At 50.4% G+C, this 13946-nt stretch overlaps 1 protein-coding gene across 2 annotated transcripts in view; it reads right to left on the reverse strand.

The window, feature by feature from the left end:
* ATP11C (ATPase phospholipid transporting 11C) overlaps nt 1-13677 on the reverse strand; it is a 55144-nt gene extending 41467 nt beyond the window's left edge. For both annotated transcript variants that reach the window (XM_063421623.1, XM_063421624.1), the window contains exon 1: nt 13480-13677. In XM_063421623.1, coding sequence (XP_063277693.1) covers nt 13480-13506 — 27 coding nt within the window. In that variant the 5' untranslated portion in view covers nt 13507-13677. The remainder of the gene's footprint in view (nt 1-13479) is intronic.
* Nucleotides 13678-13946: the final 269 nt, after the last annotated feature.

A 13946-nucleotide genomic window follows, 5' to 3' on the forward strand; every position in this document is an offset into this window, starting at 1 on the left:
GTTTAGAGCCAAGCCTGCCAAAAGGATTATTCAAGAAAATAAACAACTGCATTCCCCTCATAGGCACATTCTCACCTCCCGGGGCTGAAGGCATGGTGTTTGTGTGAGCACTGGAGAAGGAGAGCTGTCTGCAGGGATTAGCAGTGTCAGACTGGGCACGGTGTGGGGACAGTGCCACACTGCATTCTCCCACCAAGACTGGAGAATCTGGGGATGCCAGTAAGCGACCAGAGACCCATCTGCTGTACCCTGTCCCTGCAGCCCAGAAGAGCTCCCAGCAGCTAGCAGATATATAGCAGCAGCACCAGGACACAGCAGACACCAGGAACTGAGAGGAAGGACGGAAGGAGGCATTTTTGAGCAGAGCCACTATCCTGTCTGCTTCACCTGAGGACCAGCCCCAAAGATGTAGGTCTCTCCTGCAGTTTCAAGCTTCAGCTCAGAGCGTCTGTTCCACCCCCCAAGTGCCTAACCAAGCCCATCAGTGAGTCAATCTTTCAGCAGGGCATCCAAACCAGATTTCTCCTAAAGGAGCTCAGCTGGAAGACAACAACCAGAGAGTCAGACACAAATCATAAGAGATAAAGACGAGGCAAGCGAGGCTGTTCTGCCAGGAGCATCCCTCAAGCTGGCAGCTGGCTGCCCATCCTGGCTTTGCCCACGCTTGGCAGGGAAAAGGGCAGCTGCTGCAGCACCACCCTTCTCATGCCAGGGAGAAACTCACACATGAATGTGTTCTGTCAAATGCCTTGATGTAACCCAACCTTCCCATACTTGTGCCTTTTATATACCCACATACTGCCACAAGCAGCGGTTATAAAATCAAGGCTTTAGAGGGGATAATGGCTATTTTCTTGCATTGCCCAAACTTGAATAGCCCAGCTATGCACCCATGGAAGGTTATCTGAGGCTTGGCAGTTCACTGTAATTTTTTCTTTGACAAGATAAGAACGGGTATGATTTGCAGGCATCAGGCCAGGAGTAAAAACGCCTAGGGATTCAATTAATAGCCCAACATATTGATGACTTGAAGCTGTTGGAACAGTACACAGAGATGGCACAATTACATTTGCAGCCCACAGCAGTCCCCAAATTCTCCTCCTGAGTTCAGGCAACTGTCCCTTCGTGCCTCCTTCCCCATCTGCGCCCTTCTCCCACAGAAATGTCCCTCCCCAGCACACTGCTCCCACCTGCTGTGGGGAGAAGAGGCTTCTCCTCAGCACCCCTCCCCACTTTCTGGGAATCCATCACATCACCATGCACAGCACCGAGACAAAACTGGACAGAAGTTGCAAACCTGGGTAAAAATTAATGGAGTTAGACTGAGTTCAACAGGAGAGGTGAACCTGTGCTCTGCAGTCACCGCTGACAAGCAGCCACTTCAAGAGGACTATTTCTAGGGCAGCTGCAAAGTGTTTAATTATATCCCCCATATGGAAAGCAAGTGTCTGTGCTACGTTCTGGCCCTGTTTCCAGAAAAAACCAGCAGCAGAAGAAAAACTAAAAAACCACCATCATTTGATTTACTACAGTTCCAGAAAGCACCAAAACCAGAAATAACCAGTAAAAAAACCCTCTCCTTTCATGTTTGCTGAAGATAACTTTAAGCCACAAAGTAAACACAAATAACTCATAGAAAACAGATCTAATAAAAACCACAGACATTTTAAAAAATCATCTGCTAAACTCAGAGATTATACAGCACAAGTACAAAGCTCAGACATTTGAATGAAATCACTGCTTATATTAAATACATGCAAAAGAAAGATTAAATCATATTACTTGGCTTCGATCTCATGAATAGTTTAAAGTCTAATTGCTCCTGTATTGTTCCATTTATCATAGAAGTAGTGGAGAAGGCGGCCTGATTTACAAAAAAAGCATGCAAAAATAATAGCACCTCCCAAAACAGCCTGTTCTAGCTCCTGTTTCATTTAGCCTCAGAAGAACAAAGGAGAACACATCCACGGTTTTAAAAAGCCTCCATAAATTTACTGTAACCTCCCCAAAACATCCAAGAGCCTTGGGAAGTTGCTCAGCACATCAAGCCCACTGCCCAACCGATGTATTTTTAACTGAGATTTCCTCTTGCCAATTTTCCTATGACTCCTTGTCCTTAGCCAGTTCTAGGAGGGTACAAGCGATGCTTTGAGAATACCCATAATAATTCAGCAGCTCGGACTGTGCTTACCCACAACGACCACATATCTAGGCAGATTCCTGATTCAGAGAGAGAACTCCATCAATCACGATCAACCCCACCACTCTTCCTGCGCCTGCATGACAGGGTCAATAACATGCACAGACCTTGGAAAAAACAAACAACCACCATTGTATCTGCAATGCTGAGAGCTCATAGGTCCAACAGGAAGGGCTGAAGGTGCACACTGCCCGATCTCATTTCCCACTGGACGGGACTTTGCTGCTCATTCCTAAGCAGGATGGGAAGGCTGGCACCTTGGGAAAACAAAAGGTTGAAATTTAAACCAGTGTCCCTTCTCCTTTGCTGAGATTGAAGCTCCCACTGGTATTTCAGTCAGGGACAATGACCGCCAGGTTAAGCCAGCTCCAGCCAAGGTGGGGGAGAGCAGGGGCAACCACGAGAGCCCCCAGACCTAAAGGAAAAGCAAGAACAAAAGAAGAGTCATGGGGAAAAGGCCAGTACCTGGGGGATTTTACACCACAGCCAGCATGTGATGGGGCTCAATACTCAGACCTTCTCCTGGGGATAAAAAAGCAGCACATGGTGAGCTCTAGCATGGCATGACTGCACCAGATCACACCATCCTTAATGCAAGCAGAAGTGCAGCCAAGCAAGGGGCACCAGCCAGAGCCCATCCCCACATCCCCTCTGTCCCCAGGACCTGCTGCCTCACCATATGGTCTTACAGGGTGGTCACCTTCACCAAGGACAGCAGGCTGGGGAACAGCAGAGCCCAGCCTGGCTGCATTTCCTGGAAAAGCTGACTTGGCCAACAAAGCCACTGATAAAAGCAGACAGAGACATGGCTGGGTGGAGAGAACAGTGGAAAAGGCTACTTGAAAGATTTTGTAAGGGTGGAGAGAGGAAGTACAAGAGGTTTTTTTTCTCTAGGTAATAAATTTAAAACAGGGCCCAGCCCTATCCTGGACTTGAGGAGTGCCATGGACAGGGGTGACAGCTGAAAAGACCTTTTCTGGCACGGATTTTGTTTTTCCTTCTGGAGGCAGTCTACCCTCAAACCAGGCAGTAGTGCATATTCCCAGCAAACATGGCACAATGGCTGCAATCACAGCTCTTGTTCGGTGGCACTTTGTACAAAGCCAGGTTCACGAGTGATGCAGAAAGCCAAACCCAGAGAGATCAGCTGGGGCAGCACTACTTCACTGCTGCTGTTTTGTGCAAAATCTGTTGCTCCTGCTAAAACACAACCACCGACCTTTGGAAGTTTTCAGCATCTCAATTATTTTTTTTCCCCTGCCCTATTCGCAGCCAGGGTTATGAAATCATTGCTCATCTTGAAATACAGGCAGCAGATCTTTATTTTTGGCAGTCCAGAAGAAAAGTTCGACCAGCATGCCACCAGCATATAAAATTCAGGCTCATAGGAACACTTCAGGCTCAAGAACAGAAAAAGGACTTTGAATAAGAGCCAAATGTTTTGCAGAGGTCACAAAGCAAATACAACGAGGTCTTCCTGTCTTCAAAACTCTTCCTCCCTCCTCTCCCTGGCTCAAGCTGTGCACATATGTCTGTTCATCAGCAGCTATTTTAGCAGGGCTGCAGGCTCTCCAGAGCAGTGATTTGGGCTGGCAAAAATTAAAGTAAGAGCAAAATGGAAAAAACCTCCCAGTTTGCAATTGTCAGCGCTTGCATCACCCAGCAGAGCTATAATTTGTTGGTTTTCCCGTTGTTTTCTGGTCCTCTGAAAGCCTGAGCTCTTCAGTTATGGAAACAAAAAAACCCCTAAATGCTATGTTATGCATCCCAGCTCGGCCAGACGTTACTCTAACCTCTGCCACCTACAAACATTTTGCCCCTCTTTAAGTTTTCCCAGCATTTCAGAGCCAGGCTGCCAGCTGACTGGCGAGAAGCCTATTTCCCAGAGCAGTTTTTGCTTTCCCCTGGGAAGCAAGCTCGCCTGGCTGTCCACACTCCAGGGGCAGAGGCTGCACACTGCCCTGCCAGAGCATACCTCACCACAGCACCGCAAAAGCCAGGGCTGGCACCTAGGGCTACCCAGACCCATTCCCCAGATGAGGCTTGCCTCTAGGGAAGCTGTCCTATCTCCCAAACAACAGCCACCAGGAGGGAGAGGAGGACAGGTCCAGCCTGCAGGGACTCCTCAAGTCCTGCATCAGCATCCAGGGGTGCCCTCAACCCCCCCAATGGGTACCCAAGGTCCCAGCACCTCCCCATGCTCCTCACTCACATGGGTTCAGATTGAAGTTTTCAATTCCAAAACCATAAAAGCTGTGGTTTTCTAACTCTGCCCCTCGCTGTACTACAGACAAACGTTTCCACAGAAGCAGCAGGAGATAAAAGGGAAAAGAGGTAGAAATCACCCACTTCACCCCTTGCTCCACAGCCAAAACCAGCTCCCCATGACCCAGACCGCACTGGGAATATTTTCATCTCTACATACTACAATGACCAACAGATTCATCCTTGGGGCTGGCAGGCACAGTCATACCAGGATAGCAGATCAGTGAAATCGACCCAGTCAGGAGAGAAATCCTCACCATGTGGCCTAGAACTATTTATCTTCAGAAAATCCTTTGGCTCCTGTTCTGGCCGGGCTGGGGAAGGCAGCAGAGCAGCGCCTGAGTGAGCCCCACACCAAGCACTGCCCAGCACAGCAGCCAGCAAAGCTGCAAAGACACAGCGACAGGGAGCTGAGGTTTCACTGGCCCTGGGGCCTCAGGGTTGGAGCTTGGGGGTTTCACTGTGGTGTGTACCCCAGCACCATCAGCTGCACAGTGAGACTGTCCTGTGGTGGACAGTGGGCCAGCATCTCTGGAGATGACTCAGCCATCTCCATCCTATCAGTCTCCTTCCCCAGCCAGGCACCAAGACACGGGCGTTCCTGCTCTCACAGTTACCAACACAAGCTCCTTCACCCAAGGTTTCCTCTCTCTGCCTGACTGCTTCCTACTCTGCACTTACTGCAATAGTACTTGTCAAGTGGGAAGTCTCACTTCCATCCGTTCAACCGCCTTGCAAGAAACCACCCCATGGAAATTATATGCTCCACAATATTAATTTGGCTGGTACAAGGACAACAGCCCTCTGGGCATCGCAGCTAATTTTACTGCACTCCCTCCCTGAGCAAACAATGTAAGAAAAGGTGAGCTGTAAGGAAGGAGGAAAAAACAAAAAGAATAAAAACCTTCCACAACTCAGACTGAACAAAAGTGGCATGCAAAACACCACCCAAAGTAAACAGAAAAAGAATGTATTAACACTGCATTTCAAGGCTGGCTTTGCAGCCTCCCCGAGTGCAGTCTGAGTCCTTACAGATAGCAGCTGCTTGGCTCTGTATGAATGCTGGGGAGGAATTACACAGAAATCATAATAAAAGATGGAAGGGCTGCTCACAAAAGTGGATTTTTTTCCCCCCTCTGCATTTAATTTCCCAGCAGTGAGATTTTTTTTTTCCCTCTTAAGCCAATTGAGACTCCAGCAACAGAGCACAGTGCTGCAGTCAAGTAGTATTTAATTTGTATTGCTGCTGAAGAGATCTTGGATGGCAGTACCAAAGAAGTGCTTCAAATTGTCTGGTCTTGCCTGTTGCACGTCTTACTCAGCTTTTCTAGGTCCTTTACAGCACAAGAAACAGAGCATCCCTCTGGTTTGCAAACTGGTGCATTTGCCACAATACTGCAAACAAATTACATCAACCAAGTGAGCAATGTCTCTGTTTCCCACTTCAATTATCTCAATCTTGTTAAGGGATACAGCACACTTTAAGACATGCTAGATGAAAAGATTCTTTGAAAACACACAGCAAGGAATTAGCAAGCCCTCCATAAGCAAGGCTGGAATCCTTTCACCTATAGATCCTGAAAATTCAGCTGAAAACAGGAGCAAAGAGCCTGCAGCAAAGTATTACTCAGCAAAGGCCACAATGGACTTTACAGAAAACTTGATCAAGATGGGAAAAAAAAAAAAAAAACAGAAAGCCTGATTTGAGAACAAAATACCCAGCTAGAACAGCCTTGCAGGGGCTTACCGCTCCTTTTGCTGCCAGAGGAAAACAGAAAGCTCTTTACAAACAACTGGATCATGCACTAAGCTTTCATTAAGGAGGGCAGGACAAATGTCTCTGAAGCACTATCAATTAGACTCGATGGCCAGAGGAGATATGCTTTTAGACTAAATGGGCTTCAGCTGAAATTCCACCCCAAACAGTTCGACTGAGCTTTGGGGAAAAAAAACACTGGAGTCAGCAGAATGCAACAGGTGCCCACAGGAGTGCACAAACTGCAAATCTCATGCAGAAGGGGTTGCATGAGGAGATAAACATTTTAGAGAGTACTGGTTCTGATCAGCACCTGTGGCAGCGAGCATCCCCATAAGAGCACGAAAAATGATGGAGGGGAGGAGAATCAAAACCTCAGACAGCTTCCCTCCCACCAGGGAGCCTCAGCTCCTCTCCCCACCCCATTTTCTCACGTGCAGCTCAGTACCCAAATGCACTTTGCAACCATCAGAGTGGTGCCCTGTGCCAATTACTGCCCACCTGGGTTTTAGCCAAGCCTGAGAAAGAGCCCATAAACAAAAAATATATATATATTTAATGCATCTCTATATATTGCTTATATGCATATTTAATGTGCATATATTGCGTGTATGTATATTTAATGCATATATATATATATATTGAAGTCCCTGCAGCCTCTGGGCAAAACAGGCTTTTCCTGACCCAGCAGCCGTGCTGCTGCCAAGCAGGAGCCAGGCGAGGGCAGGAGGCAGAGAAGACCTTTTAAAACAGAGAAGTTTCACCGTTTCCCCAGGCTACAAGTTAGTAAATCAAGCTTTAAACCAGTTTGCCACTCATTGCCATCCCCTGCAGCGCACAGGCAGCAGCACATCGCCCTCCTCCCACAGGAGGGTTAAGGCACTCCATGGAACAGCTCCATGCTCACGTCTTGGAGTCAAGTTTATTGCAAAAAAGCGAAATACTGACTGCCCAAATCAAATGTTAGCGAGTGCAGGCAAACCTAGTGAATAGGTCACTGGTGGCGTGTTGGATAATTGAAGGCAGTGCAGCAAACTGCAGCGTGATGGTTACACCCAGAACAGCAGGGGCTGCAGGCTGGTCCAACCTATGGAAAGGTGTAGGGAGCCTCAGGGGAGCAGAACTACACAAGATTGCTGTACGATTTTTTCAGTAGTAATAACAGAAATGGCTTACAATCATCAGCAACATGAGCAGCAGTGTCCTTGCTACCTATCCACAACGAGCAGGACACCCCTCTGACTGGCACAGTGTCCCTAAGGGCAGGCCAGGCTCTGGGCAGAGCCCATTTCACTGTGTCCTTCATGCTGTGCCCACTGCTAACAGAACCCGGTGGTGTGGGGCTCCTGAGTGACCACCAAACACAGCTATAGCCACAGTCCAGCACCCCCAGCTGCAGGGGACCAGTCCTGCCTGCAGCCTGCCTGCAGGGTCCCCACAAGTTAGAGAAAGCTGCAGATCCCTAAACAAAAAAGGGAAAACCCTAAAAAAACTCTACCATTGAACATCAGTATTGCTTGGTAATTGAAGTAGCAAAAAAAAAAAAAAAAAAAAATCATGTCTACTTGCAAGAGGTGAGGGAGCTAGCAGGGGCAGAGCTGCAGATGTGTGACAGGCTCTCCTGGCTGCCACAGCATCACCTGTGGGGCTGCAAGCCAGGCCTGGACACAGGTGTGCTGGCTGGGGAGCGCGCAGGCAGGTGAAGGGCACAACACCCTGTGTATAGCACTGGCAAAACCTGCTACAGAAAAACCAGCCCGTCCTTCCCAGACCTTAGAAAGCACAGAAGTATTTCTAATATGAGCAGCAAGAAGCAGATTTCAGTCTAGACGCAGAGGTAAGGCATTTTCCAAGATAACCTGGGGATAGCCTGTTCTGGCACAGGGCACAAGCTGCTGTCCTTTCCCCTCAGCAGGGTCACATTTGGGCAGAAATCCATCGGAGTGACCATGCAAGCCGCGCAGGAAAACCTCCCCACTGACCTCCAGCCTCAGCACACGCCTCCCACACACAATAAATGCAGGAAACTCCCCTGAAAAATCCCCTGAGCAAACATTTCCAGGGAAAGGCAAATGGGTTAACAGCACACTCGCTCACCCTGTGTCCAAGCTGCTTGGAAAATCCCCCCTTCCCAGGCACCCTGCTCAGTGACTCCCTTACCCCTGCAATGCCAGTTCCTCTGGCAGGAACATCTTGGCTACAGAGATGTTCCCTCACTTGGCCAGTCCAGCATTTTCTCAGCAAAGATAGTGGGTTTAAATCTCTCAAGCGAACACAGTCCCCTAGTGCAAGGAATTACACATTTGAGGTAAAGGATGCAAGCATGGCGCCACAGGAGGAAGATGTTCATAGGGACCAAACCCGCGTTGCTAAAAATGTGAGCACTGGCAGACAACAACTTATTTGGGTATGAAGGTTTTGTCTGACTTACAGACACCGTGAATGCTCTCCATCAGCTTTGCTTTTAACTAATATGTTAAAAAAATAAATCTCTCCACTAGAGACAGCTACAGCCAGAAAACAGCAGTTTTAATCAGAAAGGAAACGCATAAACCAAAGGCAACAGGATGAAATTAAAGGCAAGGCTGAAAAGCTTGTTATTAATAGATGCCCTATTTGCTTTTACAAATTTTATTATTAAATGCAAATCGCCATGTCTTCAGCTGGAGCTCCAGTCAGCTCAGCTCCGAGCCTTTCCCGCACAGTCCAGACAATCATCACGACTCTTAGCAAAATACCAACTGGGACAAAAGTGGTATGGAGGGAAGAAGAAAATACAGCCAAGACTCGTTATCCTCTCAGAAAAGTTTCAGCATGCCACTGGTTTAATTAGAAGCATCGCTTATTATTAATGTTTGACCGGTGCTTTCCAGTCCTCCCTACAGCGATTTATAACTTCCCCAAACTTTAACTGCACACATAAACGCTTCCACGCAGCTGTTTATTCCAGGCCAAGTTTTTTGTTTGATTTTTATTTATTTTTAGCCAAGTGGCTGAGTTATTTCAGGGAATAAAGCTACAGTTAGGAGACATCGAAGAGGAAATGGTTACAGGAATCTGAGAAACCCTCAAGTCCCCCAGAACTTGAGAAACTCCTGTGTCCCCATTTTCCAGGGAAGAAGCACCAATAAGGGATTGCAACTTGAAGCTTTTTGCAGTTCCAGCTTCCCTATTTGAGCCTCCCTTGACTTCTCTGTGGTTAAGCATGGGCTGCTCTGTGGCTGCTACAGGGGAACTGGCCTGAGCACGTGGAATGCTGCTATCATGCTAAACACATCTTACAAAATAAAATTCCAGCAACTTCCATGAAAAATTCAAGTGGCTTCATTAAAACCCAAACTCTTTGGAAGGGTGGGATTTCTCCAAGCAGAACAGCTACCTGGTGTCACAGAGACACCCCAGCCCCAACCTTTGCTGCTTGCAGGTTTTTGTCACATCAATGAAAGCAGAACACTTCCTGCAGATGCTGACAGTCAGGTACAAGGTATCTGACATTCAACCTCATTCTCCAGGTGTTAATATGGCTGGACTGGGGGGTGAAAGACAATTCTTACAGTTTCCACCTCCTACCTGTAATCATCTTTATTATTAGAATAGGAACTGCAATCACACACTAATGTTTGGTTCACCCTCTATGGAAAAAAAAAAAACCAAGTGTGAAAGAAAATCACAGATGTGCTCTGTGTCCAAAAATAGACTTTATTACACAGTTGCTGCACATCCTAAAGATGGGAGTGTAAATCAACATGCTCTACTGCAGCCTTGGACACCTTCCACAAGCCATACTCCAGCATCCCCCCGAGCTGGGCAGGGAGCAGCGTCACACTGCCCACTGCATCCCAGGGGCTCTCCCCATCCTCCCCTGCCCGTTCTCTCCTACTCCCCAGTGCCAGTGGGGAATTTACTTCCCACCTAAACAGTGAGTTTGGGCCATTAACCACTTTCAGCCATCTGAATAGTCTCAGTGGGGTACCTTCCTGCAGAGCTCCAGGCAGGACCTGCCCACAGGGCCCCAAAGCCAAGCTGGGGGTATCCCACAGCTGGCAGCTGCACAGGGGAGAGGGAAGAGAACATCACTGCAGCTCAGGACAAGGCACAGACACAGAGCCACACGGGTCCAGCCCACGGGCAACCACTGCACACCCATCTAAGAGGCACCTTCTTCCCCCAACACCAAGCAAACAGTGCTGAGAAGCAGCAGCTCACAACAAGCCCAGCGCTCCCCAGACATCAGGGATTTACCAGGGCACAGGCTGCAAAGAGGATCAGGCCCCAAGGTTTTTAATTAAATTGGAATAACACAACTATTGTTACACACTGCACAAACACTCAAACAGAAGAATTTTGCTCGCAATTACAGAATGTTTGTTGTTTTCTTACTTATCCTAAGGTTTTGAACACAAACAGGAGAAGACCAGAACAAGGAACTGCACTGATGGCAGAGGTAGGACAGCCAGGACAGAGCACTAAGACAGGCCGACACCAGCCTAGGGGCTCAGCCAAGAAGAGGGCGAGCACCCTGGGGTGCTTCACCCACTATCCCAGCCCTCCTGCACTGTGAGCAGAGCCACAGCTCCCAGGGCTCACTTCCAGACTGACCTTAAATAAGAGCAAACTGGCAGAAAATCTGAAAACAACGAGGGCATCAGTAACTGCTTTTTCTGCATTTCTCACTTATTTCTTACACCAGCCTGAACGGGCACTGGCAGAACTGTGTCCCCGGGGTACAGCTGTCTGCATGCACCCGAAGAATACGGGCAGAGTAATACATGAGAAGAAGCACACTGTGATGCTTTTTTCTTTGATGCACAGCACAGGGACCAGCACTTCCCAGTGAGTCAGGAACTGGACAGTGCTCACTCCAGCCCTTTGAGGAGCCCAACACAGCAGAGTGACCCCAACCCTCTCCTGGACACCCACATCCACCCCACAACAGGCATACAAGCAGCAGGAGACTAAAAATAAGACTCCAGTGCTAGAATCTGCTTCCAAAAAAGAATTGAAGTTATATTTCAAGTTGACAGTATCTCCTAAAAGTGGATTAACCATGGCAATTCAATCCCACCTCCCGCAGTGATCCCAGCCCCACTCGTCCTTTGACAAGGATTATTTCAGTGGTGCAAATCAAAGTTCAGAATACAATTTGTTTCTGAAGAGCATCAGTCTGTACCCCCAGGTAGCTAAGCAGACCCACATGCACCACTCTACTCTTCTTTCTCTTTTTACCATCCCATTTCATACCCTGTCCAGGGTAAGAGTTCATAGGAGGGAAAAACAGAGCCACAGTCATGTTGATAGGGCAAGTCACATCCATTGTGCCTAGAGCTGTGAGATACAATTGAAAACAGGATTTTTAGTATCTGTCGGTATTTATGAGCCTCAGGGAGAGACCACACAGTGGAGAGGTTACAATGTTTGTCTGAGTAGCCCTGTGGGACCTTAAGTGTCAGAAAATCTGCAGCCTTTAATAACTGCAGTGAATTTCTGCAATGCCACTGCCACAAGATGAGCATCCCTTGAAGCCCAGCACTACCTATCCAGGACTGAGGGCACGACAGCACCTCAGGGGATAATTACACAGGGATTGGCATAGGTTGCCCTCTCCTCCCAAGAGCAGGAGAGAGAGGACTGACCCAAGACTACTGTGGCACCCTGCAGGGCTGGGGACAGGGCAGAGCTGCAGCAGCATGGCAGGAGCTGCTCTATCGGCCAAAGATACGGGGGGACCCACGCCACTTGCACCAGCTTGATAACAAACAGCTCCGAAATGCTGCTTGCAAAGCCAGGAGGTGGAAACAATGCCTAAACCCCCACACCAACACCGAAGATGACCTGACACGCTGTCTTGGTCCCTGAACAGAGCTGTTCCTCCAGCCAGAGGAACCCTTCCCTTCCAAACCTCTACCCTTCCAAACAGGTGCTGCAACAGCTCAGCCCTGCACAAAGCGTTTAGAAATACCCGCCTTGTGCTCGGGATGTTTTTTCTCCACCTCAAAGGACACCACACCCCAGCAGCACTGAACGTCCCCTCCCCACACCGAGGGACACCGAGACTGTGTGGGACCGCCGGGCAGGGCAGGGACTGCTCCTCACGGGTGAGGAGGGTGCTGGATGCAGAACCCAGCCAGGCACCTCCAGTTACCCGCCCACAGGAAGCAGCCACCTAGAGAAGATTTCAACCGAGCTCAGTGGAGATGCCTCAAACCACAAACGCCTCTAGACGTGACTGGGACAAAAACTCCCGCGAGGCTGGGTGGGGTAGGAAGCACGCAGGGCAGAGCTAAACTCAAAAGGCATCAAAGGCACCAATTCAGGGCACCGAGTTTCCATCTAATCTATCTACCCCCGAGGCTGCAAAACAATGGTTGTTGCGGTAGGTGTGTTCTCCACAGGGCTTACCCAGAGCCTGCATGAGAAACACAGCCCGCAAACGGGAAAATCAACCCCAGATCAAACCGCTCCCCCGCAAACTCCGCAGAGCTACCTCCAGATGTAAAAAGGAGATTTGGAGTCCCTTGTGCTACATACAAGCCTGGAGAATCTGGCACAAATATCTCGCCCCAAACCAAAAGTGATTATGAGAGCGCGTCTCCCGGCGGCTCCGGCCTCGCGGGCAGAGCCCATTATCCCGGCAGGTACCCGGGTTGGTGCCCCGGGAAGCGGCTCCGGAGCCTCCCGGGGTGTTTGGGCTCCGCTGACACCACACACCACCGCCTGAACTCCAGGAACTTTGCTAACTACGCACTGCGCAATCAGTGACACTGCTGAATCAACAGCAGCGCCCGAAATGATGTTAAAGCACTGGTTTCCCCACATTTGCTGCGGAAAAGGAAAAAAATGAGTAATTACAGAGCCCAGGCCAAGCAATGAGGTCACGGTGAAATCTCCAGGCAGCTTATGTGGCAGCGGGAAGGGACCGGGATGGGTTTGGCGGCGCGGAGCGCGGGCACAGCCCGCATCCCGCCCAGGGCAGGAAGAACCACGCGGTTTGGGGAGCGCGCTGCCGGCCCGGGGAAGTCCCCTCCGACAGGTTTGGGAAGGAAAAAAAACAAGGTTTGGGCTCCAGCAGAAAAGGCAACTTCTGGAGGGCTCGCAGACTCGGACGGAGCCGCCGCTGCGGGGCCGGGGCCGCGGGCGTGCCCCGCGGGGAGGGGGATGCACCCCGCGCTGAGCCCTCGCCGGAAAACCACCCCAACGCCAGGCAAGGAGAAAATAAGAGCGAACTTTTCCCCGCCTGCCGCCCCGGCCCCGCACTCACCAGGCGGCTCAGGCTGCGGCGGAGCATCGCGGCGGCGCCCGGCCCCGCCGCGCTCACCGCCGCATCGCCCGGCCCGGTTCGGCTCCTACTCGGGCTGCGGGCCGCGCCGCCGCCGCCGCTCCCTTCCGCGCTCCATGCCGCCGGCGCTGCCCGGCCCGGCCCGGCCCCGCTTTGTCCCGCCGCGCTGGGGGCGGTGCCGCCCCGGAGCAGCCTGGGAGCGCAGGGCCCAGCGCCACCGCCGGGGGGAGCCACTGCGCCCGGGCGGGGACACGCGGGGACAGGGACAGGGAGGAGAGGGCACGGGGAGAGGAGGAGAGGGCACGGGGAGAGGAGGAGAGGGCACGGGGAGAGGAGGAGAGGGCACGGGGAGAGGAGGAGAGGGCACGGGGAGAGGAGGAGAGGGCACGGGGAGAGGAGGAGAGGGCACGGGGAGAGTCTGACCACCCTACTCTTCGAGCCCTGCCAGA

The sequence above is a fragment of the Prinia subflava genome, chromosome Z (assembly GCF_021018805.1).
Source record: "Prinia subflava isolate CZ2003 ecotype Zambia chromosome Z, Cam_Psub_1.2, whole genome shotgun sequence".
In the NCBI taxonomy this organism is placed as follows: domain Eukaryota; kingdom Metazoa; phylum Chordata; class Aves; order Passeriformes; family Cisticolidae; genus Prinia; species Prinia subflava.